The 27,518-nt window shown below is 63.2% G+C and overlaps 1 protein-coding gene across 1 annotated transcript; it reads left to right on the top strand.

The window, feature by feature from the left end:
* Positions 1-14,883: 14,883 nt before the first annotated feature.
* Positions 14,884-27,207, top strand: CRTAC1 (cartilage acidic protein 1; the record flags this gene model as incomplete). The annotated part of the gene is made up of 15 exons (XM_082002553.1): positions 14,884-14,928; positions 18,901-19,097; positions 20,411-20,607; positions 21,503-21,633; positions 22,288-22,444; positions 23,035-23,169; positions 23,467-23,612; positions 23,801-23,937; positions 24,606-24,688; positions 25,227-25,327; positions 25,412-25,580; positions 26,089-26,234; positions 26,364-26,406; positions 26,706-26,849; positions 27,095-27,207. The coding sequence occupies 15 exons, from the start codon at positions 14,884-14,886 to the stop codon at positions 27,205-27,207; spliced, it is 1,944 nt and encodes a 647-aa protein (XP_081858679.1).
* Between the last annotated feature and the right edge of the window lie 311 nt (positions 27,208-27,518).

Consider the following 27,518-nt stretch of genomic DNA (forward strand, 5'->3'; position numbering starts at 1 on the left):
GGTGCCACCGCTGCCTGCCAAGGAGAGACAGCGTCACTGCCCTGCCGGTGTCCCAATGACCCCGCAGCTGGGCAAGCCATGGGCAGCACCTGCCCACGTTGGTGGGTTGGGGTCCCAGACTGGTGCCCCCCCCCCTCAGTCCCATGGCAGCCAGCACACAGCCAGGGATAGCAGAGCCCCAAACAATCCCCACGGTAGTGGCTCTGCAGATGGGGTTTGGTGCCCGGAGCACCCTGCAGCCCTACAGCCTTCAGGGGGGTGTTCCGGGCTTGGGGGAAGCAGGGAAACCCTGCCAGCATTCACTCCGGTGCCTGCCCCACTCCGGCAGCTGCTGCCTGGGACATCCCAGCCCCAGGGACCAGCGGCGGCAGCAGCAGCAGGACACAGAGCCCTGGCACCATTTATGTGTTAAAAACCACAGAAAAGCCTGCAGGAGCTGTGGAGCACCAGAAACCAAACCCCAACCTGGGGACACCCCAGTGCAGGGCCGCGGCTGCCACCCCGGCACACCACAGCCCCGCTCACCTGCTGACCCATCCCAGCAGAGATTTATTTTTCATCATCTTTGGCAGAAGCAGGCACGCCACGAGCTGCCAGGCCCCCCTGCCCCTATAAATATGCATCAGGCAGGGTTTATGGAGACGGATGGTGTGGGGGGCTGTGCTGCGGTTGAGGGGAAGGCAGAGCAGGGCCGGCCCGGGGCCCCGTGATTAATCACTGCCCACTCTGTTTAGGGGGATTCATCATGGGCCACTGTCAGGTAAATCACTGGAAAAACACCTCTTCAGTAATTAATGTGAAGTGACGGATGGACAGCCCCCGGGCCCATTAATCTGGACCATCAGCACCGACTGAGATTATGAATGTCAGGATGCATAAACTGCCGGCGGATCAATAGGGCCAGGAACCCATCCAAGGCTTTCATTTCCGAGGCACCTCCGGTACATTAGCCTCCCCTCCATGCAGCCCCCGGCCGAGGCGCGAACGCTCCCCGCGGTCCCTCGCCGACAGCCGGCAGCGGTGCCGGGAAGGCGAGGGGAGGCCAACCGCCGGCTGGAAAGCAGCCGGGGCTGCCCGTGCCGCACGGCATCGTCCCTTCCTCCTGATGGACGGGAAGACAGACAGCTACCTCGGCGTGATGGATGGGTCTCTCATGGTTCTCTAGACACCACCAGCAAGCCCGGGCAGAGCAGTGCTCCCCAGCATCACCCCGGCGCCCGTGCCTGCGCCTCGTGCCGTGCAGTGCGCTCCTGCCCACCTCCGCGGCACAAGGCGCAGGCACGGGTGCCGGGGTGATGCTGAGCATTGTCCTGAGGCTGCCCCAACCATTTTTCCGTCTCCACAGCACTTGCCATTTTTTTTTCCCCCCTTCTTTGATACACTAATTTTGCTGGCAGAATGATCCCCTTTATCGACCGTGAGAAAAGAACGCATCCTACAAACCCTCCAAGGTCTGGATTAGTCATTTTTCAACAGCGAGGCGTTATACATTTTCTCACTGAGCAGCAGCCCAGGTGCCAGAGGGGAGGGGGCACTGGGACCCCCCCCAGTACCATCATTTCCAACCACGCAGAGCTTCCAACCACGCCAAAGTATGTCCTGCTAAAGGATTTTTCCCAGCCCAGCCCAGAGTCTCAGCCCATGGGACACCACTGAACCCCCCCGGGCTCTGCTTCCCACGGATCTCCAGCATGGGGAGCAGTCAGGAGCAGCACCGCTCCACACACATCCCCAGTCACCTCCAAGAAGAGCCTCTGCCCGCAGGATTTATGGGCTCCTCGAAAGCTCGCTGTTCACCTTGCCTCACCCTCCAAAGCAGATGGTGCAGCATTAGCCAGGCGGCTGGTGCTGGGAGCATCCTCTCCCCGCACAGCCCTGCCTCTGCCTGCTGCACGCTGCCGGGGAAGAGCCGCCTCCCGGGGAGAAGCACGGCGAGGCGGTGGCTGGCCCAGGCTGGCAGGGATGCTGCAGGATTTTTTTCTTCCCCACAGGACAGCACAGCTCCGGCCCCCAGCCTATTACACACTTCATCGATGCCACAGCCACGCGTCGGCACCGACCGATTTCATGCTCCGGGAGGCAGAGCAACGGACCTGGCTTTGGGTCTCATTCACACTACGCTGGGCAGGGCAAGCCCACCGCTTCCAGACTCTGGGACCAAGCTCACTGCTCGCCCTGCAAAGCCATGGGCAGCACATCCCCAAAAGGGCCTGTGCTGCCCCACGTGCTGCTCTGCTTTTCCGAGCTGGCTGGCAAAACAGCTCAGCGTTGTGGTACCAAGCAGGGAAAGGCAGCCCCGGACCGGGCACGCCACGGTACCATGGTAGAAGTGGCGGTGGGAGCGTTGCCCAGCTGCCTGGCATGTGATGCCCACCGGCCCGGCACGACACAGCCTGGCATGGCCAGGGGAATGCTGCAGCAGCAGCCAGGAGGTGGCCAGAGCTCCCCACAGGCACGGGCTCCCCTCACACCATCCCCAGGAACATGCTGCTCATGGGGAGCTTGTGCTCATGGCATGAGTTTGTGAGGTCTCAGAGCAGCTGCCCGGGTGATGTGCCAGCCTGAGTTTCTCCTCTAGTGACCGTCTGCAGCATTTTCTCCCTGCTCTCCAGGGAAGGACCCATGAACAACAGCAAGACCAGGTTGACCACATCACAGACCCTACTTCACACCGCTCAGTGCATCGCCAAATTCCTCCATCATCTGCATCCCTGCCTGGCAGGTGAGGACACCCACGGCGCAGCTCCGACAGTAAAGCCAGGGCTCCCACCACCTTCTCCTGCCGCGGGCAGAGGTGTCAGCCACAGCCCTGTGAGAGGAGCCCGGGAATGGGCACGGAGGCCAGGCTGCAGAGCTCACACGGAGCGTGCCAGTTCACAGAAAAGTTTCGGTGCCACCCAGCGCCCTCCCAGCAGGCTGCCGCATTTCCTGGCAGGGAGCTGTATTTTTAGCCTTCAGGGTTTCTAATTCCACTCAATCCATACTCCTGTCGATAGAGCAGATAACCTTAAATACTTGATGGTGAACAGGGACAGCAGCACCGGGGACCAGGAGCCTTGGGGGACCATGGCGCAGCCTTGGCATTGCACACCCGCAATGTCACTCTTTACAGCCTGCTGCAGATTGGGCTCTTCAGCAGCGGGGGGAAAAAAAAAATATAATAACAAGACCAATAAAAAGGCAGGTACAAGGAGATTCTAAACAGCCCCACTGGGGAACCCGCCGCTGGTGGGGCTCATCCCATGCCAGGCACGTGCCACGGCACGCTTGCCGACTGCACAACACCGGTGCCCAGCAGCCCACGTAAGGATTGTCAGAGGTTTTGGCTACTCTGCAGCTCTCCTGCTCTGAGCAGAGCTCCAGCCCAGTCCGCCCGGCTCACACGGCAGGCGACGGGGCCGGGGAAGGACCTGGATACCTGGTGGGGAGAGGTAGAGCGCAGGCAAGAACACAGAGCCACTAGCTCGAGGCAAAGCAAAGCACTTCAAGGAGCGGAGAGCCACGTCCTGTCCAACGCCTGCCTGCAGTCCCATGGGCTTTAAGACATCCCTATTCCCGGCTGCCGGGAGAAAGATGCTCTCCAGCAGCCGGAGCAACCACTGGCTACGCAAGGAGGAGGCAGCGAAGGCATCAAAGGCGCTGAGAAAAGATTTCAATCATGCCTTTCACTTGCGATGCTCTTAGGACATAGCTGGAACAAGAGAAGGGGAATGTTCAGGAGGGGGATTTATAAGTTGACAGTGTCCCCTCGCAGCTGCAGGGGGGAAAAGGGACAACGAAGCAGCAGCAGGACTTAACAACCAGAGGCCTAAGGGGAATACAAAGGACTCCACAAATATACCCGGGCAGAATCAGCACAAAAGTGAAAAGGTCTATTAATAAATGAGGAGAGCGAGAAAAATTAATGATGGCTCAAAAATAAAGATGACTCAAAAAGGCAAAATTACTGTTTTTAACCAGAAAAATGCAAATGAGGCTGAGGCCTTGCAAAAACAGCTGCAGGGAAAGCAAAACCAGCATCTCCACATAGACACAGTCACCTGGCCAGTGTGGCCGGTGCCCAGACGAACCGATTAACCCGTGGACACACATGTGGTGCCGGGAAGAAACTGGGCCCCTGGTGATGGGCAGAACAAACGAGGCACTGATTTTCTGCGCGAGAAAGGACAATAAAATCAGAGCTGGGTGCAGGATAAACCCTGTGCCCATCCCTAGCGCAGAACATAACAGGCAGAGGAAGGAGCCTGCACACCCGTGACGGGCTCCTGGGCGAAGGACACTGGCTTGCCCAGCGGGAGTTATTCTGGAAGAATTGCTGGGCAAAGGCTTTGGATAAGGCAAGTGAGATGCTATTTAGCTGAACTTCAGGGTATCCTTTTATACCATGTCTCAAACTTTCACTTGAATAGTGAATTGTAATTATATTTGTAGATGATACTGAGCAGTGAGGTATTGCAAACACCAGCCAGAGCAAAGAAATCATTCAAAGGATCCAAGAAATGTAGGCAGGAAGCAAAATGAGACCCAGCCTGGGAAAACAAAGGGAAAATAACCCAAAGCAGCTATTCGGTGGGCAGGAGCGGCCTGGAAAGCAAGGCCCAGAGCTCAGACTGGAAAGCAGGTGGCCAGGATGACCACCCCAAAATGCACAAGGGGCAGAAGCCGGTCACTGGCACTGTGCCATGGGCAACCCCAGGGCCGCGACAGCCCTACAGTGGGTAGCACGCAGGGCCCCGCAGGCAGCGCGAAGGATGGAGGGGACGCTGAGGGCAGGCAGGCAGACATGAAAAACAGCGTCCAGCGCCTGGGAGCAGCGGGCACATGTTTTACGAGCCCTGGGAGCCCAGCACACTGAGTGCCCAGGGATGCCGTATAACTCCCCTGCCCCTAAGGGCTGTCACCGCCAGCATCGCCCCGTGACTTAATAAATTGGGGAGAGTTATGGGGTCTGCAGTGTGCTGTGCCATCTGGGAGCTCCAGGGGCTACTTGCCAGCAGGGTGGGGGTCAGGGTTGGGACATGGGGTGCGGGACAAGGCAGGGACATGGGGCGGTGGTCAGGGCTGGGACATGGGGCGGGGGTCAAGGCAGGGACATGGGGCGGGGGAGAGCGAGGCAGGGGGCACAGTGTGCAGTCCGGTGACCGGGCAGGGGACACGGCGTGCCGCCCGGGGACCGGGCAGGAAGCACACCCCGGGCTGCTGCACCCCTGCCCCAAGCGCCCCGCCGGGCCGTCCCAGGCCGGGCCCCCGCCGTTACCAGTGGCCGCGCCGGGTCCCCCGCCGCTCCGCGCCGCCGCCGCCGCTTCCGCCACGCCGAGCCCGCCCCATCCCGCCCCGCCGCGGGGAGCGCCGGGACCTGTAGTGCGGCACCGGCGCCCGGACCCGGACCCGCCCCCGCCGCGGGCGGCCGCTGCCCCCGCCGCGCGGGCACCCCGCGAGCACGTGAGCCGCCACCCCCCGCCCCGGTCCTCGGCGCGTCCCGGGAGCCGAGACCGCCAGGGGCAGCGCCGGTGTCACCGCGGCCCTTCCTCCCGCGGGCGGCAGCCGGCAGCCGGGAAGGGGGCCGAGGGCAGGGTGCCCCGTGGCTGGGGGCATGGTGGACACAGGGCTGCGGGAGGGAGAGCGACCCCCGCCCTCGGGGCACCGCCCGGGAGCCTGCCGTGGGTTTCCCATTACCGTTTAATGTCACCCACTAGGCGGGAGCCGCGATGCTCGCCACGGCCGTGCTGGCTGGGCTGGCAGACCCCCACTCCCGCCTGCCGGGGGACACTGGGGGAATTGCTGAGGGCTCGGGCACACCCGGGCCGCATCCCCCGCTCCCGCCGCAGGGCTGCGGGCTGGCCGGCGTGCCGGCCGCCCAGGCGCCCGGGCGAGAGAAGGTGTCTGCGCCGGGGAGCTTGTCCCCGCTTCCTTCCTGGGGCTTGGCGAGGAGCAGGGCGCCTGCGCCCGGCAGATAATGAACGGGGCCCCGGCGCTCGCACGCACTCGCAGGCAGCGTGGGCAGCGAGGGGAGCGTGCCCGGGACCGGCGCATCCAGCGGCTCCTAATGAAGAGCTGGAGCTGCAGAGCACTCCCCAGCGGGGCCTGCGCCTGCGGGGGAATGATGGGGCGCCCAGGGGAACAGGGCTGGATTCTCCCACAGGCCGGGCAAGGGCGAGCAGGGAGCAGGGGCGGCCCGGGGGATGCAGGCAGGCGTGGCGCTTGCTGTCTCTGCGGGCCAAGGGCAGAGCAGGGCCGTGAGCTGGCTCGCTGGGGCAGGGGGATGTGAAGGCTTTGTGCAGGCTGCTGCCATGGCCCTGGTTTGTCTGGCTGATGGGCAGTGGGTTTCTGCCCTCCCCACTCGGACTTGCTTCCTAACCAGCCGAAGCTCTCCGGTGCAATTCCCAAGCAGCCTTACGGTGTCGATAAGGGAGGAGTGAGGCCCCGTAGCGTGCACATCACCTGCGTGCGGTGGGATGTGGGGCTGGTGCCCAGGTAGCCAGCAGCCCCTCTGGCTTCTGCAGGTCCCCAGAGGCTGTGCAGCTGCTGAGGGACCAGGGACCGCAGCAGCTCCCTGCCACCCTGCCAAGGTGTCACTCAGGCATTGCATGGGGCATCGATGCATGGGGCTGTGCCAAGCATCTTACACCGCCTCGCGTGCAGCTACAGGGCTGGGACTGCTGATGCCTGAGGTCTGGGATGCCCTGAAGTACTCAGACCTTCCTGACCATGCAGTGTGGGTCCCAGTACAGCCACGGGGGCTCAGCCTCAGATAGACAGAGTCATCCCGGCCCAGCCGCATGCTCCCATGCAGGACAAGGAAGACACACAGGCAGGGCCACCCGGTATCCCCTGGGGAGCAGCCCCTGCCCCAGCCCGCCGTAGCACACAGGGGACCGTGGTCCCTCTCGCAGGTAATCGATGGCAGCAGATCCTGATCGCTTTCATTATTATTATTTTCTTATGCATGTGCGCACAGGAGATTTATCGCCAGCTACGGAGGCAAAATCAATTATTCATGTTATAAATTAGAAAATGATTTATGTTTGTGGGAGGCCAAGCAACGTGGAGCCCCTGGCCGCGTGGGAGCTGGGTTTGTCTGGGAATGGCACCAGACACCCCCTGCCAGCACTTGCTCAGCCTCTCCGTCCCTGCTGTGCCCTGGGTGTCCCACCCAGGGGTGCCCCCATCCCGTCACGGCCTCAGGGTGACCCAGGGATGGTGGCTGGCAGGCAACACCCAGCTTCTCCCACTCTTTCAACCCAGGTGCCCACAGACAGAGCTTGGGTAAGGCTGGGGACCATGGTGGCCTGGTCGCCCTGGCCAGTGCGGCAGGATGATGCTCCACCAGCAGTTTCCATGGCAGCAGCAGTGCAGTCTGAATGCTGCAAGGTGAGGGTTGCACAAGGACCCCTTGTTTTCCCCCACTGGAGTCATCCTCACGTGCGTGTCCGCCTGCCCCCAGCACCTGCGTCTGTACTCCTGCCTCCCACAAGGGACACCGTGGTCACCTCCAGACTGCCACCCATGGGGACAGGGACCCATTGCACCACTGACACCCCCACGCTCCCCAGGAGAGAGAGGATGGGTGAGGCCAAGGGGGGCAGTGTAAAGGCATCCCACTTGCACCGAACCCTGAGACCAGCTACTCCAGAGTGGGTCTGCAGGGCTTTGCTTGGCCATGGCCCACCTTCCTCTGAGCTAGGGGGGTCTCAGGGGTCTCAGGAGGGCCGTGAGGACCCATTCCCCAAGGGCTGACTAATCTGCGCAAGGCAGGGTGGCACTCGGTTCCCACTGCTCACAGTGCTGGGGGTGGGGTTGGCTGTTGCTGCCGGGTCTGCCCCCAGCCCAGCTACACCCCAGGAGCTCAGCCCAGCACTGGTGGGAGCTGCAGAACCTCATAGCTCAGCCTCAGAGGGCCCAGCACCCCAGTCCTGGCTGCCTCAGCATCCTAAAACCCACTGCCCATGTCACGCAGCCAGCGGGAGCAGGTGCCAGGAGCCAGCCATCCACTTTCTGCTGATAGCCGGGGCTGCTCTTGCTTCCGAAGAGTCTTGATCTAAAGCTGCCATGCCTGTGCCTCCCCAGGGACGGCAGAACGGGCCGAGAGTGCTGCCTGGCTCTCCTTGTCTGTTCATCTGCAGCTGCGTCAGCCGGGGCCGTGGGGAGGCACAGGCAGAAAGGGGCAGTACAGGAGAGAAAGGAGCTGTCAGTGGCCCCAGATCTGGGTCTGATCGCAGACGAGCTGTGCATCCAGCTCCCACTCGTGCAGCATCCTGCACTGGGCTGAGCCCTGGTCCTCAGGATGGGAAGGAGAGGCAGCACGGGGCAAATTTGCCTCTGCTCTGTCTCCCAAAGCAGCCTGTTCTCCCCCAGCCCTGCCCCCGAGACCTGGAGCCAGCTCCCAGTCTGTCACTCCCTGTGACTCCTACAGCTCTGAGGGAGATGAGAACTTGCTGGCTCAACACACACATGGGGATGTCACAGGGGCAGGGGCTTTGGCTGCCACCCCGACTCCCAGCCAGGCTATGAGCAGGAGGGACACCAACAGCCAGGCACGCTCCAGGGACAGGGAGCTGCCTCGTCCCAGGGTACCGAGGCTGCTGCAGCCACGTCAGCCCCCAGCCAGCCCTGGGGACCCTCTGGGACCGCATGTGGGGTGCAGAGGAGTGCTCTCAAGATCCAGGCAACCCGGGGAGCTCAGGGACCTGCCAGCATGGCCCAGGAACCCCCTGAGCTGTGAGCACTCGGCTTAGCACTGAAATGCCAGGAAATAAATGAGTCCCATTCTGGGGCCGAGCGTTGCCTTCAGGCTCCTCGCTGAGCCCCAGTCCTGGGGAGCCCAGTACCGGCCCATGCTCATGTCACCATCCCTCTGATTTATTGCTGCGGAGCAAATGCTTACAGAGTACTTTTGGCAGAGAAAAGCCCTGGGGAGCTGCAATGGGCACAGAGGGGCAAGGAGGGAATCGCTCGTCAGCTGCAGCATGCCAGGAGACCCGCAGCCCTGGGTCTCTCCCCCACACCCGGCCAGGGGACACGCTCAGCCCACGGGGAGGGGACTGCGGAGAGCTCGGGGCTGGGGCGGATTAGATCTGCTGTGCATTATTGCACCAAACACCCGGGGACTCGGCTCGTGACAGTGCTGTATAATGCGAGGAAGCAGCCCGTGGTGCGGGCAGGCACCGGTGCTGCCGGTGGCTCGCAGGCAGAGAGGCGATGGGGCTGTGGAGGGGGAGCCGGGGTCTCTTGCTCCCTGTTTTCCTGCACATCTACAATGAATAGGCACAGGAGGCAGCTCTTGTGCTGCAGGAATCAATACTGCTCCAGGAGTGGCCTGGGTGCTCCTCCCCGCGCTCCCCAGGAGCCTGCTCCTGAACGCCTCTCCCTGAGCCGTCGCTGTTGTCTCCTTCCAGCTGTTATCTTGCTTTCCAGTACTCCCAGCAAGACCCTGTGGCAGCACAGGGTGGCCAGTGATAGCCCTGGGGCTGGGAAGCTTGCTACCCCGATAGCCTGGCTCCTTGATGGGAGAATAGGCAGGAGAGACCTCTTGGGGCGATCCAGGTTTTATCCTGACTCGAGGTAGCCCCCGTTGGCACCATGTCGCAGCCCATTCCATCGTGGCCCATCCTGCCATGGTCCCTAGGAGGTACTGGCATGCTGTGACCGGCTCCGGCAGGCAGTTTCTGCCTGGCAGCCAGCGCTCGGGGATGCTGCGACTGGAAGCAGCTCTCGATCTCGCCCAGCACTGGCAGTGCCACCGTGTTGGGTGACAGCCACTGCCCCGCGGGAAGGAACACGGCTGTTTTCAATAGACCATGATTTGAATTGATTCATCAGCGGGATCCACTTGGAACTGATAAATCTTTCAGGAGCCCTGGCAGAGGAGGCTGAGCTGGGCAGGCTGGGCATCCCCCTGCCTCCCTGCAGCTGCACAGCTCCTTCCGCAGCAACCGGCTGCCCTGAGCGTGTACTGGCCCCACTGGTCCTGCCAGCCTCAGCCAGCTGCTGGCAACACCCCAGGTTTCCCCTTAGCCTGTTGCCTGTTTGCTCTTCCCCAGCCAGGGATGCTGCTGGGGTGGGCTACAGCACAGCCCACTGCTTCTACCCTGCTGAGACACCCCAGCCAGGCAACCCCGTCCCAGTGCTCCGTTCATGAGGGACCCCATCCCCGTCCCCATGGTCCCTGGCTCCATCGCAGCACCAGCCAGGTCCCTCCCTGGCCTCCTGTCCCCTCTCCTGGCATGGGGCAGGGCAGTCCCCAGGCTGAGCCCTGGCACTGATGCATCTCCATGCCAGCCACAGCTCCATAATCCCAGGGGAGGACAAGGCCAGCTCAGCCCTTTAGGGCCGTGTCCTGCAGGTGGATGGGGGGCTGTGTCTGCCCTTGATCCCCCACCCTGCACCCCAGCAGGTAGCGAGGGAAAGCAGGGACGGGGACTGCGAGGTGGGAGGCAAGCGCGGGTGGATCCGGTTACAGGCAGCACGGGGCAGAGAGATAGGCAGAGAACAGCAATGCAGCAAAAAGGGCTTTTAGTGATAATTAATAATTAACATTTCTAATGATGTCCCGGCGACAGGAAGAGTCCAAGCAAGGACCTGGGGGCACTGCGCACGGTGGCAGGAGCGGCTGGGGACCGTGCTGGGACCAGGGAGGCTGTGCCAAGCCAGGGGTGGGGTTGGAGAGAGCTGCGGGGCTGAGGGTCCCGGGGCAGTGACTGGGCACCCCTGGGGACGCCCTGGCTGGGCAGCACCCAGCCCAACCTTCGCACCTGGCTGCTGCCAAAGGTATGGTGAACCCATGAACACACCTTGGGGTTGACCTGGCCTCTTTGATGACATCTCATCAGGGGTTCCCATGCCCAGCAAGAGCCTAAGAGGGACCTTGCTGGCAGGAGGAGGGGGCCAGGGAGACAGCAGCTCATGCGGAACCACTGGGATGGGTGGCAGTCCTCAGGCCACTTCCAGCCCTGGCACAAAGAGCCCCTGGGTTGGGTGGTGTCCGGGCACAAGGAAGCAGCAGGCTGGCCTGGGGTGCAGGACCAGAGCAGGCAGGGGTCCACGGGCAAGGCAGGAGCTCAGGCACTGCGGAACAGTAACAGGGAGGGGACAGCACGGAGGAGAGGGACGAAGTGAGTAGCTGGCAGAGCATAGGAGTCCATCACTTCGAGCCACCGCACAATGGGCGTGCAGTTGTGGGAGAGGCAAGAGTGATCCTAGGAGGGACCCGGACAGGCATTTCTGGCAGGGCTGGGAACTTGCTTACGTCCCTGCATGGGCCCCGGGGGACCTGCCTGTGCTGGAGCCAGCCAGGGACAGGAGCAGAGGCGTCACGGGGCTGCCAGGGGAGGCAGAGCCCAGGAGACCTGTGATGGGAGGACGGTGGCTCATGCCCAGCACAGCGCAGGCTGCGGGGGAATGGAGTGCTCACTATAAATACATCAGCAGGGTAAACGCCAGGGAGGAGAAGAGCTATTTCAGCTAAAAGACAACGTTAGCACAGAAATGACTGGGGATAAATTATCCATGAATACATTTAGGGTGGATATTAGACCCTCTGAGCAGGGAGGTCCCAGCACAGCCCCTCCAGAGAAGGAAGCAGTGCCAGACAGGAGCCAGGGTCGGCTCAGCGGCTGAGGGATCCCCCAGCGTACTGCGGTGACAGCGTGTGCCCTCTTCTAGTGTCAAAAAGCAGCAAGGGTGGCTGGTGCAGCCGGGCTGGCTGCTGCCCCGGCTGTGCCGGTGGGTGCAGCGAGCAGCAGTGTGCAGGGCAGTGTGCACGGTGGGGTGCATGCACATCACTGCACGCACGTGTGAGTGCGGATATGTGTGTGGGCACGGGCTGTGCGCACATTTGGGCAGTGCATCGAGTGCTCACACACCGTGTGTATGCCCAGAGAGTGTGTGCTGACGAGGTGGCTGCAAACGGACTGTTGCATGTGTGCACGTAGGTGCATGTGAGTGTGCTGCCAGTGAGCATGTGTGCGCTGCGCACCCACCAGGCTGTGTGCAGGTGTCTTGGCCTTCACAGTGCTCTAGAAAGAGGAATGACAGCCCCAGTGAAGAATCTTGGAGTTCAGGGCCCTGAGTGGGCACTGCTCTGCTCATCTGCACCCAGTTTGTGTTACACCATCTGGAATTTGTTGGAGAGGACAGACCGGGTGCTCCATGAATCCAGCTGATCCTGGGCGGATTCCTGTCCTGCTGAGGGTCCTCCAGCTCCCACAGCAGTGCTGTCCCTGCAACAGCCATGGGGCTCACCTGGCACTGCTACCCCACAGGCTCACCCTGGCTGGCCAGAGCACTCGGCACTGTCAGCAAACAGCCCTGTGCCACCCCTCTGCCCATTGCAATGCGAGAAAGGGGCAGACTGGTTGCTAGCATCCTGCTCCCTCCTGCCCGGGGGGATCCTGGGGTGGCAGATGAGCCACCAGGCACAGGGACGCAGGGTGCCAGAGCTGGCGGCTGCAAAGGGGTCCCCACTCCCAGGGGGCTGGAGTGGCATGGATGGGGCAAGCACCCCAGGAACAAGGGCCAGAGAAAGCCAGGACGCCTCTGCCCTGGGGATGGGAAAGAGGGGCCCCAGGTGTGCAAGGAGGTGGCTGGTGCTCATGCTGGCCCCAGCTCAGCAGAAGAGCATCCCCCTGCCTGCATGCAGCCCTCGGTGGAGCGCAGCAGCTCCCTTCCCCCCGCAGCGTGTCTGCCTGCCGCTTGCTCTAATTTCCTGTGCATTGTCCCCACCACCGCCACCGCCATCCCCTGCGCATCCCCCCGTGCGCCGCACAGCCAGGCTCCCCGCGCACTGGCACCCGTGCCCTGCCTCACCGCCCCACAAATGTCCCCGCATACATGCCAACTCGTCTCACGGATGCTCTGTGCTCCCTGCCGCAGCTCCTTGCGGAGACCTGCGTCCCACCCCAGGGTGCTCACCCCACCATGCCCCCTGTGTGGGTGCAAGCAGAGGCATGGGAAGGAGACAGCTGGGCCAGGCTGGCCTGGCACAGGGCACAGAGGCAGATGCGGAGCTGTGGATTACAGCCATAGCAGTTGTTATCCTAAGGTGCCTGCTGGCTGCTCTTGTGCCCCAGAGAAACATCCCGGGCCGGTGAGGTGGCAGCATCCATGGGAAGGGCACCAAGAGGTTCCAACAGCGGGTGTTGGGGAGCACCTTGCAGCCCCACAAGAGGAAAATCACCCTGCTGGATGCGGGTAGCGTTATCTGGGGGCTGCAGCATGCCAGGACCTCTCGGCACGTGTGCCTCTGTGTGCCCTGCAAGCACGCAGCATGTGTGTAGTCGTGGTGCGAGCGCATCCCTGCTGACATGGTGTGTGCACCATGCTGCATGCCTAGCTCTGCACGTCATACCTGCACATCTATGCGCACACCCACGCATACAGGTGCATGTGTGCAGAGTGCTGGCAGGCCTGCCTGCGTCTGCCGGTGGGCGTGCACGTGCTCAGGGCCGGGGCCGGGCCCTGGTGTGCTGGCACGCCGGGTTTGCGGGCCCAGGGAGCCAGTGTGCCCAGCTCCATTCGCAGTCTTGGCATGTTCAAGCTGGCTTCCTGCCGGCATTTGTGTTCTGTAACTGCCGGTCGCAGGGAGGGCGTTGGGAGCCAGCTCGCAGAGTTTGTGCTAATAATTACCCAGGTGGTTACTAAATCTGGGATGAGCTAACGACTCAGCAGAGGAGGTGCTTGCCCTGAGCGCATGCACACGTGCAAGGCTGCAGCCAGGCACCGGGGCTATGGTGTCACCGGCAGGCAAAGAGCGTCCGCGGTTCTGGGGTGCACGAGGACACATGAGCACAACATTGCACATGTGTAACGGTCACGCTGCTGGAAGCAGCCCCAACGGTGTGGGCTCCTGCGGCTCCTCCTGTCTCCCAGCATGTCTCTCCTGGTGTCTCCTGCTGTCTCTCCTGTGAATGTGCTCCACGGGCGTGCCCTGCCAGTGTTGTCCCAGTCCCAGTCCCTACCACAGCCACTTTCTGCATCCAGAGACACACGGAGAGCTCTGTGCCCAGCCACAAAGTGGCCACACGGGAGGAAGACATATCAGGGAAGGCAGGCTTGCGAGCTAAGTGCAATCCTGACTTGGGCATCCGGTGACTACAAGATTTTGGGCAAGCCAGCGTCTTGCGTGGCCCAAGATGATGCTTTTCTTGCATTGCCGACTGGGTGCCAGGGCACAGCTGCCCCTGGGGTCCCTGAAGAGGGAGAGTGGCAGCAGGGAGGTGGGTGACCTGCAGGGTGATGGCACAGGGAGGGTGCTGAGCCCTCGGGGTGCAGCTGGGTGTTGTGCCGCGGGGGCTGCCCAGCTCTGCTCCCTTTACCCTCCTGTGCCCACAGCTGCCCTGCTCTGTGGGGCCAACCCCCACTGCACCGAAGCTGGGACAGATCCCTGGCTCTCCACTGCCCTCGCAGGAGGTGTGAAGCCGTGCCCAGCCGTGCCCCGAGTGCCACCCACACCCCTCCCCCGCACCCACCGCGGGTTCAGTTGCACTGACCGCGGGGTGACCGCGGGGGTTGCACCCACCTCTCCTGCCAGCAGGGACCCCTCCCGCCGCGGCCAACCAGCCCCCCCGCCGCGGCTGCGGAGCCCCGCCAGCACCTCCAGCCCCGGCAGGCTCAGTGCCCGGGGAGATGCTCCCCGGCGGGTCCCCCCGCAGCAGCCCCGGCCGGCGCTGCCGCTGCCGCTGCCGGGGGCAGCGGAACCGGGCGGTGCAGCCCCACCTCCGCGCTCGCCATTGGCAGCGGCGCCCCTCGCCCCGCTCATTGGCGCGGCCGCCGCCGCCGCCCGGCCCTACATAAGGCGCCGCTCGGCCCGGCCAGCCCCGTCGGTAACCGGGGAGCGGTGGAGCCGGAGCTGGGCGGTGTGGCGGGCGGCGAGGCGGGAGCTGCGGGATGCGCTCCCGCCGCCGCGGGGGCTCCGGGCGGCCCCCCTGGCCCGTGAGTAGGGGGTGGTTTGCCGCTCCGTGAAGTTTCTCGGGGACTCCGGCGCGGGGAGCGGGCGGCTTATAACTCCGGCGCGGTCACCGGCCCGGAGAGAAGTTGGTGGCGGGCGGAGAGGGGTCGGGCACGCAGCCTGCCCCCGCAGCGTGGAGGGGATGCGGGGTGGCAAGGAGGGAGGTAAGAGGGATGAAGGATGGGATGGGGATGGGGATGAGGATGGAAGGGTGCTGTGCTGGGGGGACCGGGTTCAGGAGGATGGAGTAGTGATGGGGGTGCGGGCTGGGACTGGGGGAGCACTGGCAGAGGTGTCAGGGTGGCAAGAAGCAAGTGAATGGAGGGAGAGCAGGGGCAGCTCCTCTTTCTAGGGACACTTATACTTGGTTGAGGCTGAGCCCCTGGAGGGGCTGGGGGCTGCAGGGAGAGGAGGCTGGCTGTACATCTGCCTACATGGGAGGGGGCTGGCTGTGCACTGGAGGGTCTGGGAGTGGGCTGCCGCAGCCGAGCCCCCCAAGGACCTGGTGTCCCTTTGGGCAGGGCTCGGAGGCTAAGGTGACTGCTCATCTCCACACTGCATTAGCTGCTGCTGGCTGAGCCCCAGCGTGCTGGGTCTGGCGCTGAGGAGTCCTGAGTGGGAGGGGACAGGGATGGGACAGCCAGCAGCTGGGGGGCTTTGGGCCCGTCGGAAGCATCCGTGGTGGGATGCATGCAGAGGCCTGGGTCTGCGAGAGGGCTGTGGGAGGGAGCAGTGCTGAGCCCATGGCAGCGGTCAGCAGCTGGGGCAGCGGGACCGGGGCTCACAGGCTTTGAGAAGAGCAGAGACACTGCAGAGGCTGGGCTGCTTAGGGCTGAGGTGTCATGAAAGGGGCACTGCTTGCATGCCTAGGCAGCACGGCTGCTGCAGGAGAGTAACTGCTGGGTCTGTGGGATGTCTCCTGCCTGTCCTCTGCCCTGGCGGGTACAGCTGTGGCAGCCTGGGAATGGCAGAAGCAGGAATATGATGTTACTAGGGCACATGCAGCATGATGTCATGGGGTCCTGTGGTGTCACCATGTTGCCACTGCTCTGGGGTGCCTTTGGAGTGTGATGAAGCGGCTGCTGCACGATGTCGTGCAATGGCGTAGCAGTGCTGGAGGTGTCTGTGGCCCAGGAGGGGATGTCGCTGCAGTGGTGGAGCATGACATCACTGGGGTGCGTGGTGTGGTGGACAGCAGTGTCAGTGGCATGCGGGGTGGCATGGCTGCACAGAGAGCCAGCTCTCATACTCCTCATGATGTGGGCTGAGGGCTGGGGATGTGCATGTGGGTACATGAGCCTTGGGTACAGCATCTCCCCACCTGTGGTGAGGGGTCTGGGGCAAAACCCCCTGCCTGCCCCACAGCTCCCTTCCCAGTCCCATCCCAACCTCCCTATAGGGCATTGCCAGCTGCAGCCATGAGCTGGGACAGATGAGCCCTACATGCTACATCCCTGCCATGGGGCCAGCACCCTGTCCCTGCACTGCCTAGCTGCACCCTGCATGGGTGCCCATGGCACCCTGTGCCTTGCTCTCATCCTCCTGCTGCCTTTACCCCTGCCTGCCACCTTGGCTTCATGTCACCAGGCTTAGCCATGCTGAGCAGATACCTTGGGGTGACTGCAGCTCCTGGGGTGACCTTGCTACCAGATGCCACAACACAAGCCAGGATGTGGCTCTGCTGGGACAAGAAAGCTAAGCTCTGCACTGTGTAGAAGCAGGATCCTGTAGCCTGAAACCTCAGGTGGAGCTTCATGCTGGAGCCTTGGTGCTATCAACAGCACTCAGGGAAGACCTCATGGTTCCCAATCTGCCACACAGAGCCTCAGCCTCCCTCCCTTCCCAAAATGGCCTGGCTCCAGGTTGTCAATCCCTTCCCCATGGCACCAAGCACCGGATCTGCTGGGAAGAGCCTTTTGTCTCCAATCAGGATCATTGTTTCCTCCTGGAAAGGCTTCATCGAGCCTGGAGGGATTTCGGCTGCAGCTGGATGGGGGGGGGCACCTGGGGAACGGGCCAAGCTTCAGGGAGCTGGAGCCAGTGCCTTTTGCCTGGCTGTGGCAAGGGGTCGTGGCTCTGTATCAGCCAGGGGCTCACATGGCAGCCCTGCACCCATCTGCCCACATGTGGGTGGCTGTCCCCCACACTTGCTTCAGTGAGCCCAGTGTGGGGATGTGACAAAGGCTCCCCTGCCCTCACTGCCTGGCACTGCAGACTGACACCTGAGGACTGTCCCATCCCTGCTCAACCCAATGAAACCCTGTCCCCATCGCATGTGCCTTGCGTGGGGCACCTGCATCAGGGAAAGACCTGGGCTCCTGCCCCTGGAGAGCCACTCCAGACAGGACGGCAAGGTGATGGGCACAGTGCCCCAGGTCTGGCTGGGTGGTAGAGAGCACAGTGCCAGAGAGGTGCTGGCAGTGCCTGGGTCTGTGGGAGGATGTGGGTCAGGCCAGGGATGGAATGGTAGCAGCTGGGGACACCCACCCACCCTTGCAGCTGGGCCTGGGGAAAGCATGGATGGGGTTGGAGAGGGAAGGGGAGCAGGAGCAGTGCAGTGGGATGCAGGGCTCCAGCTGTGCTGGGTGGTGGGGCTCAAGACTTCCTCTGCAGATGGAGGACAGCCCCTTCCTGCCCAGCCAGGTGGGTCTGGAAGCTATTTGGTTGGGTCAGGAGGAATCCTGCCCAACCCAAAGACCCTTGGGACTGTTCCCATCCCCAGGGGAGGCAGCAGCAGGCTGTTCCCTGCAGCCTGTTGGGTATGCCTGGATCTAAGCCTTGGGCATCTTCCCCTCTCCAAGCTAGGCCCATGCAGCTGCCATAGCTTCCATTGTTCACTGGCAGGGTCCACGGCATGGGGACCAGCTGGCAGTGGAGCCATTCACTCCTGTCCCCAGACTGTTCCTTGGTGGGGGGCAGCCCTGCCCAGGGGGATGGCAGCGTCACATGGATCAGTGCCCCCCGCCTTGGTGGCCAGGTGCCCCAGCCATCCCTCTGGTCTGCGAGAGTGGGACAGGCTGGTTTTGCTCCCAACTGGGGCGCTGGCAGGTGGGTTCATGCCCACAGCCCAGGAATGCACAGATCGCTGCTGGGCTCTTCCCCTCTGATGGGGATTGCCTGGCCTGTGGTGAGGGCTGGCCATCCTGAGTGCCACCTTGCTTGTCACCCCTGCTACAGCCAGGTCCGAGCCAGATCCGAAATCTCCGCAGCCTTGCCAGCAGTGCTGGCAGACACCATCCTCTGCAGTACAGGTTAATTGAGCCTCTCCTCCCAGTCTCCCATTCTTCCCACCATCTCCTTCCCACAGCCACATCCCTGTGCAGAAGCCTTCCCTGGCCAGCCTGGGAGGAGCTCATCCCACAGAGACCCTGGGAGGAGCAGTGCCAGCAGGGTGGGGAAACTGAGGCACATATGAGTCACCTGGCAGACTATCCCCATGTTCTCCCTGTGGCCTTCTCCACCTCTGGAAGACCAGCTGGACAGGGGATAAGCTCCCCAGCCCAGCGACTGCCTGCTCCCTCTGGCCGTGCCGAGGGAGCAGTGGTTGGCATCATGACTTGCCAGGATCTTGGATGCCAGCAGCCTCTTGGGGCAGGGCAAGATGGGGTTGAGCCCAGCTTCGTCAGCACCCCGTGGCCCTCCTGCTGCCTCCCCAGTCCCTCCCATGGGATGGGCTCCCAACGTCCTGCTCCTGCTCAGCCCTGACTCCCAGCTCGCTGGAGTACGGTCTTGTCCCAAGGAAGCCCCAAGGGTGAGCTGCACCCAGGAGGGTCTGTGCATGGGGATGCCGGAGCTGTGGCAATGCCCAAGGGTCGAGGGGCTAGTGGGGTGGAACACGGTGGGGTGGGTGATAAGGAGTGGAAAGAGAGCATCTCCTGTGCAAGGGTGGTGGGGATGCCTGGGCACTGTGGAACAGGGTATCCTCCTGGAGCTGACAGGCTGCAGGTCTCTCCCAGGTGCCCAGGATGCTGGCGCTGTGCCTGCTGTCCCTGGCCTGGCTCAGCGAGGGGTCCCAGCGCAGTGAGCCCATGTTCGCAGCCGTCACCCACCGCCTCCTCCCACCCGACTATGACAGCAACCCCACGCAGCTCAACTATGGTGTGGCCGTCACTGACCTGGATGCTGACGGTGACTTCGAGATCGTGGTGGCGGGGTGAGTGGTGCACCCAGAGCCTTGGTGACGGTGGGATCTGGTGGCCCTGCAGGGCCAGGAGCTCCTCACTCCTCTGTGGGCTTGTGGCTGGTTGGGGGATTGTGCACAAGGCTGGTAGGGTGGAGGTCTGCATGCATGCGCTTGTGTGCATGTGTGCACCCACGTAGGGTGTTGATACCAGCTGGGTGCCTGTGTGGGATCACATGGGTGCCCCCATCTGAGCCCTGGGGCCAGGTCCCCCCTCTGTGGGGTGGTGGCAGCTACCCAGCCGCCAGGGTCCACGCAGCAGCGCAGAGCCAGCGTGTCCCCAAGCCTGCTCGGCTCCACTGACAGGACTCAGTGCTCTCCAGAGATTCGGTTAATTGGCTAGAGGTTTTTTATAGCCCTTTATTGAAGTGATGGCTCGGAAGGGCCGGTGGGAGGCAGGGAGCCGTGTGCTGCGCTGCCAGCACCCGAGCAGGGCTGGAGCAGCTGCTGCCAGCAGGTCCGGCCCTGGCCAGGGACAGTGGGGACCACGGTGTGGGTGCTGCATGTGTGTGCTGGCACGGCTGTGAGCCGCCAGCGCAGTGTGTCTGTGAACACACCACTGTGCTCACCCCCAAGGGAGGCTTGCACACGCAGGTGTGCTCACCTGGAGGGAGCCACTCACCCCCAAAGATCCCATCCGGCGGGGCTGTGGGAGCTTGGGGCACCATGGTGGCAGGCAGAGTCTGGTCCTGCCACCACTCTGAGCATCACCCTGGGGCAGCAAACCACTGGTAGCACTGGGAACCCCAGTGAGGCCCAGGCCACCACTCCCAGCCAGGCTGAGCCAAGCAGCCAAGACTGGGTTTTGTAAGCAGTGACGGTGCCTGTTGTATAACTTGTTTACTGGTGCACCGGGCAGGAGTGGGCAGGGAGCCGGTGGGGTGCACCAGGCTGAGAGGATTTGCCTTGCATGCTGCTTTTCCTGCCTTGGGAAAGGGCTACAAGCAGGGACCTGTGCCACATCCTGCCCCACTGGCTGCCTGGACCCCACCCCTGCCCTGGCATTGCCCTGGGGTACCCAGGCCACGTAGGCATGGGATGCCTGATGCAGGCTGGAACAGGTCCAGGCTCAGCCCTTCCTATCAGCAGCCAGGAGCCAGCCCCATGTTTGGGTGCTGAGGGCAGCTCAGGGTCCTTGGCCTCCATGGACCATGCAGGTCTCTGCGGTGCCCATCATGGGGAAAATCTGGTATCACACCCAATGTCCCTCCAGGGATGGGACAGGACAGGGGCTTTTGTCCTGACCCCAAGCCACAGGGAGCCATCACCCCTGCTCGTGCCCACAGGTACAATGGCCCCAACCTGGTGCTCAAGTACGATAAGGCACGGGAGCGGCTGGTGAACGTGGCAGAGGATGAGCGGAGCTCCCCGTACTATGCGCTGCGGGACCGTCAGGGCAACGCCATTGGCGTGACGGCCTGCGACATCGATGGGGACGGCCGTGAGGAGATCTACTTCCTCAACACCAACAACGCCTTCTCGGGTGAGCCCTGCTGGCGGCCGTGACCCAAGCCCAGGGCGCAGGGGCAGCTCCCAGCACGGCCGACCGCGACCTTCGGCGCGTGAGGGATGTGTGCGGGCTGGAGTTAATTTCTCAGTTGACTGGCTCCATTGATTGATGGTGGCACGGGTGGGACGCTGAGCCCAGCCAGCTGCTGAGTCAGCACTTACAGCTGCCCACCGCCCTCCCAGCAGCACCCCAAGTGGGATGGCAGGTTCCCCACCACCCCTAGGGCTGCCCACAAGTGCCCTGGGCTGCAAATCCCAGCTGTGCCCCTCTGTGCCATGGCTCTCCTGGGCCTGCGGGACCAAGGCAGGTCTAATCCTGCCCTGCCAGTGCTGTCCCAGCTCTTGGGATGCCTGTCATGGGGGGAAGACCTACATGCCCCAGCCTGGCACTGGGCATCCATGGAGCTCCCTGGGTTGGTGCTCCAGCCCAGCTCTGCCCCATGTCCCTGTCCCACAGCCCTGACCTCCAGGTAGCGGATTTGTCTTCCTGATACTCCTCATTACCCGGGCTGGCAGTGGCCGCTGGCACACCTGTCCCTAAATCAGGCACTGCCATCAGCACTGTCATGGGCTGCGCGGCTCGCTGCCTGTGCCTGGCACCAAATTGATTTTTTTACCTTCCCAGGGATGATCTATGGGACTGTGCCCCATTGGGACACATTTTACCTTAATGAGTTGATTCTTCTGTGTGTCTCCTGGTGGCCCTTAAGGGTCACAGGGGCTCTTGCAGCAGCAGCCTGGCCCTGTGGGGCTGCAGGGGACAGAGCAGGGATTTGGGATGCCCCTTCCCCAGCCTCCCCTTGCAGCAGGGCACCTTCCTCGGGGAGAGGGAGGATGCTGCAGCCTCCTGACCCATGCCCCCTCCTCAGGCATGGCCACCTACACGGACAAGCTCTTCAAGCTCCGCAACGGGCGCTGGGAGGACCTCCTGAGCGATGAGGTGAACCGGGATGTGGCCAGCCGCTTTGCTGGGCGCTCTGTCGCCTGTGTGGACCGGACGGTGAGCAGGCAGGGCATGGCGGGCAGGGGGCATCTCCGCTCCCTCCTCACCACCCAGCACCCCTCCAGCCCTCCCCTGCAGGGTCCCGGGGGACCGCTCCCCTCACCTGGGCACCAGCCCCATCCCACCCCCCCACTGGGGCTGGGAGTGCCCCCCAGCAGCCTGTGGCTGTTAGGGCTGGCAGCCCCCCCAGCCATGGGGACTGCAGGCATCTGTCCACACGGTTGCCACCAGCTGATAAACGTGCCTGTCGAGGTGATTTATGTTCCTGTCACATTCTCTTTCTTCTTCCTCCTCCCCCAGTGGTTTGTTTCCGAATGATTATCACTAAATCAGGGTCCAGCTGCTGCATGGGACAAGGGGGGTGGTGGGGGTGGGAGGGACCTGGTACACCGGGGATGCTGGGGGGGGGCAGGGTGCCCCATACCAGCACCCTGAGCCTGGGGACTGCAGAGGCCCCAGAGGCAATGGGGCACATCCCCACTCTTGCGGTGCTTTTCACCATGGGCTTTGCAGAGCCCTTGCCCAACACATGGTAGTGGTGCCTGGTCCCATGGAGCCATGAGAGCATCCAGCCCCACGGCCTGGGTCCTGTGGTCCCTGTGGAACTGGGTTTTGGGTGGGTGGGTGCTGAGGAGGTGCCGCCGGCCGCAGGGCTCCGGCAGGTACTCCATCTACATCGCCAACTACGCCAGCGGCAACGTGGGCCCCCACGCCCTGATCGAGATGGACGTGGCTGCCAGTGACCCTGCCCGCGGCGTCGTGGTGCTGGTGGACGTGGCGGCCCAGGCTGGCGTCAGCAAGTACACAGGTACCCGGCTGCTGCGGCCCCACGCCGGGGACGGGACCCGGTTGCAGGCAGGACAGGGCAGTGCAGGCAGCGACCCGTGCCACGCGTTAGTCTGCCTGACTGCCCCATCTAGCGGTAGCCCCACGGCCCGTGGAAAGGACCAGGCCCGCGGGATGCTCACCAGGACCCCTGTGCCCACCAGCACCCTGCCCCGCAGCCAGGCTGATCCCCCCGGAGTCCGCGGCACCCGCAGGGCTGTCAGCATGGCTCGGGGACGTGGGCACATGAGCAAGGCAGCGGGGAGCCCTGCCCTGTGCCAGCCTGCGCCCCATGCCGCCCCACCACCGCGGGGACTGCTGCCAGTGGTAAATTGTCACTAATTAGGAGTGTTGTCACCATGGCGATGGCAGTGATTAGGGTTGGGAGTGACACAATCAGCTGCCAGGCCCAATTAGCTCCTGATGAGAGGGATTGAAGGTGGGAGGTGGGTGAGGAGGGGACACCAGGGGTCCTGGGAGAGCTGGGTGGGCAACACCGAGGGGGCATGGGGGGCATGAACTCCGTGGGGCAGAGTACCAGCTGTCCCCTCACTCCTGGGCTGCTGTCCCCAGGGGGCCGTGGGGTGGCCGTGGGCCCCATCCTGAGCGACAGCGCCTCCGACATATTCTGCGGTAACGAGAACAGCCCAAATTTCCTCTTCCACAACTGGGGGGACGGGACGTACCGGGATGTGGCAGCTGCTGTGGGTGAGTAGGGGGAGTTGGGGGGAGCACCTTGGTGTTGGATAACTCAGGGCAGGGCTGGCTCTGCCTGCCCCTGCCTGCATGGGCTGGTTGAGTGCAGGGTGGAGGAACAGCCCTGGGGACCCAGAGCCACCCACTGGGGGTGACTGAGGTGCACCAGGGCATCCGTCAGCACAAGGATGCAGCCTTGCACAGGGACGACCTGTCTGGGGACCGTGGGGCATGTCCCAGGAGGCATCCCAGGGAGGTGAAGGCAGGGAGGGTGTCCCATCTCCCCCCCATCCCCTTGTGGCTCCCTAGGGCTGGATGACCCCTACCAGCATGGACGTGGTGTGGCACTGGCTGACTTCAACCGCGATGGTCGGGTGGACATCGTCTATGGAAACTGGAACGGGCCACACCGCCTCTACCTGCAGAGCGGGGCCCCTGGGCGTGTCCGATTCCGGGTGAGGGCTGGGGCTGGGACCCCCCACTGCCAGCTTTGCCACTGAGCTCCCTTGGCTGGGGGTCTGGCTTCACCTTGATTTGGCTTTGAGCCCCAATTCCCTGCAAGGAGGAGACCTGAAGCACCAAAGTGGGACCCGGTGTACTGCTCCTTGTGCCTGTTGTCACACCATGCCCATCCCTCATGCAGGACATCGCTACCCCCAAGTTCTCCATGCCATCCCCTGTCCGCACAGTCATCACAGCTGACTTTGACAATGACCAGGAGCTGGAGGTTTTCTTCAACAACATTGCTTACCGTGGTTCCTCTGCCAACCGCCTCTTCCGGTAGGAGCCCAGGGGGCTGGGGCAGCCCACACCCTGCTCTGGGGGTCAAGCAGCCCCCACGGCACAGCCAAGCTCACAGGGCTCCTCTCCAGCAGTGCCACTGCTCGGGCTCGGCTAATAAAAGGTGCCGTGACTGAGCCCTTCCCGGCATCATTACCAGCTGCTGTGATCGTGCCTGCAGCAGCCCCCAGGGTCCCCAGCACCACTGATAAGCAGTCGTGTGGAAGCTTGTTCGTGGATCCTGTTAATTGTGGGGGCCAATTCCTCATTACTGTTGTGTGGCACCTCCTTGCCTGGCGTATGGGGCCGTGGGAGCTGGTTGTCTACCTCATGCTGGCACCCATGGGTGAACAGAGGGCAGTGGCATGGAAGGGAGCCCCTGAGGGGGGTCTCCAGTCCCAGAAGGATACAACAGTGTTTGGAGATGGCATTGCTGCTCCACAGTTCAGACCCACAAGAGCCAGGCTCTCATGACATCCTTGTCACCCCTGTGCGGAGAAGGGATGTGAGGTGCTAACAGGCAGGGGCCAGTCCCATCCCCCACCCATGCTGCACAGCCACCAGGGCTGTCACCTCTCTACCATGCTGAGCAGAAAGGGACAACCACTTTCTGGGAAGATGCTGGGGACTGCAGGGGCTGGCACTAATGCCCTGTCTGTGCTCGGCAGGCTCATCCGCAGGGAGCACTCGGACCCCATCGTGGAAGAGCTGAATCCAGGGGACGCACTGGAACCTGAGGGACGGGGCACGGGTGGGTTCCTCCGGCCCTGGCAGTGGGGCTCCATGCTGGGGATGTGCCACAGCACCACATGGCACCCTCTATCCCTGGGGATGCCACATGCTTGAGTCACCTGCCTGCTCCCCCCCAGCATCTTGAAGCCCCCATCACCCAGGAGCAGCCCCATGCTTTCTCTCTCCACCTGTACCCAGCTAACGGTGCCATATCCGGTTTTTCCCCAGGGCTTTGCTCTTGGCGGCCTCTTTCCTGGGTGTCTACTGCTCAAAGCCAACTTCTATATTTGGGAGGGGGTCAGGCAGCCTCCTGTGTCTCACAGCCCCCCAGGCACTGCCTGTACCCTCCACTGCCCAAGGAGCTGACCTACCGCATTGTAGGGTGCCACCCATACAGGGACCCTTACTCCTGCACTGGGGTCACCCCATCTTCCCTACTGCCCCTGCATTGCTGGGAGTGCTGCTGCTGCTGCCTGTGAGAGCCACGCCAGCAAGAGGATGTAGTGCCGAGAGACGTGGGGCTGGTCCCCAGGCACGACATGATCCTGTCCTTGCAGGGGGTGCAGTGACAGATTTTGATGGCGATGGGATGTTGGACCTAATCTTGTCCCATGGTGAGTCCATGGCACAGCCGATCTCCATCTTCAAGGGCACCCAGGTGAGTCAAGCAAGGGGTCCTCACATTGTCCCCATCCATTCTGCTTCTCCTGGCTCAGTCTCCCTGCTCCCTCCTCCCTTGCAGGGCACCAGCAACAACTGGCTGCGCGTCATCCCCCGCACCCGCTTCGGGGCCTTTGCACGGGGGGCCAAAGTGGTGCTGTTCACACAGCGCAGCGGGGCCCACCTGCGCATCATCGATGGCGGATCGGGGTACCTCTGCGAGATGGAGCCTGTGGCACACTTTGGACTGGGTGAGCCGGGGGGGAGAAGAGGCTGCCTCCACCCTCAGCCTTCCCTGGCACGGCCCTGGGCGGGGGCCATGTCTGCTGCCCCAGCACCCTGCAGCACAGCAGTCATCCATGCCCATTGCCCTGGGCACGGTGGGCTCCAGAGGAGGCTGCGGGCAGGGTTCCCAGCCACTGCAGCCCTGCTGCAAGGGGTAGCTGCCCCCTTCCCCATTCCCTGCCTGCTGCTTTGCCCGGGCACCAGGGCTTTCCCTGCCCATTAACCCTCCCCTGGCTCAGCACGGCCAGCAGCCAAGCCTGCAGGGGTGTCCCTGCCTGCTGGCAGGGCATCCAATCCTCCCCGTGCGTATCCCTCAGGCTACACCCCTGTGCATGGGCCGTCAGCACGGGCTCCTGGGGCCCAGCTCAGGGAGCAAGGGGAGGCTTTGCCCCTCCATCCCTACCACTCCCCTGGCCTCCTTTCAGCCCCTGCCCACCCTGGAGACCCCCCCTCTGACAGGCTGCCCGCCTGCAGGGCATGATGAAGCCAGCAGCCTGGAGGTGACATGGCCGGATGGCCGTGTTGTGGCACGAGCCGTGGCCAGCAGTGAGACCAACTCTGTCCTGGAGGTCCCCTACCCCGTGGACGCAGAGGACCCACTCATGCCTGCCCTGCTGGAGGTGAGGACCATGTGTGGGTGCAGGGTGGGATGCTTTGGGGGTAGGAATGAGGGGCTGAGCTCTGGCTCGGTGGCTGCCCAGGGCTGATTTCTCCCCATCCTGGCGGTCTCCGCTTCTCCCCAAATGCAGTGCGGGCAGGGATTCTCCCAGCACGAGAACGGACGCTGCGTAGGTGAGTGGCTGCTGGGGGCACAGGCATGCCTGCAGCTGGCATGCTGCAGCACGGCCCCGCGGGGGGCACGAGGGCATGTGGCTGGCGTTGTGCTGGAGCCTCAAGCAATGGAGGGGCAGCAAGGGTGCAGCAGGCTGGCCGTGGCCGTTCTGTGAGCCTCCTGGGCAGAGGCATGGCTTGTGCGTGGCTAGCTCTGAGGGGGGGTCTTCCAGCATGTGCGGGGGGAACTGGAGGGGCCATGGCTGGCAACCCCAAGCTCCCAGTCCAGCCGTCTCACACTGAGGCCTCTCTGCTTGCAGACACAGATGAGTGTACAGAGTTTCCCTTCATCTGCCCCCGGGACAAGCCCGTCTGCATCAACACATACGGCGGGTACCGCTGCCGCAGTAACAAGCGCTGCAGCCGGGGCTTCGAGCCTAACGAGGACGGCACAGCTTGCGTGGGTGAGTGATGGCTGGGATGCCCTAACCCCATGCCACCGCAGCCTGGCCAAGCCAGTGGGTGCAGCCCCAAAGCATCACCTTGGGATGCTGTTGCACCCCTGCCAAAGGCCTGGCCACATCCCGCAACCTGCAGGGTGGTGCACCCTGGCTCTCTGTCTGTTCGTCCTGTACCTCCTGCTGAGCCACCACTGATTCCCCTTCTCTCCTTCTCTCTTTCTCTCTTGCTCCTTCTCTCCTCTGTGCAGCTCAAGTGGCCTTTTTTGGGGGATACCCCTCTGCTGGGAGCTGGCCCAGGCCCCCCCCCAGCGCCCTTCTCCCTCTAGTCCTCGGACTCTGCCTTTGCCTCTATGCACTTTAACCCCTGCCCGTAACGTGCCAGAGCAGCCTTGGCGGAAGGACCGGCCAGCCTCTGCCTGTCTCTCTTTTTCCCTCTCTCTTTCTCTCCATGTCGAACCACCCTGGAAGTGCTGGCTGTGCTCTGCTGGGGCGGCCTGTGGTGGGATGGGCACAGAGCCTGGCTGCTCCTTGCACCGTGTTTGGGAAAGCAGCCCCGGGGCAGCACCCCTTCACTGGCACCTCCCTGCCCCAGCGCTCCTCCTGCCACGCCGGCGCCTCCCGGGCAGTCGCTTGCTCCGTCGCCTCGAACACCGTACCATGTGCCTGCTGGTT

The sequence above is a fragment of the Phaethon aethereus genome (genome assembly GCF_964289735.1).
Source record: "Phaethon aethereus genome assembly, chromosome: 7".
NCBI classification, from domain to species: Eukaryota; Metazoa; Chordata; class Aves; order Phaethontiformes; family Phaethontidae; genus Phaethon; species Phaethon aethereus.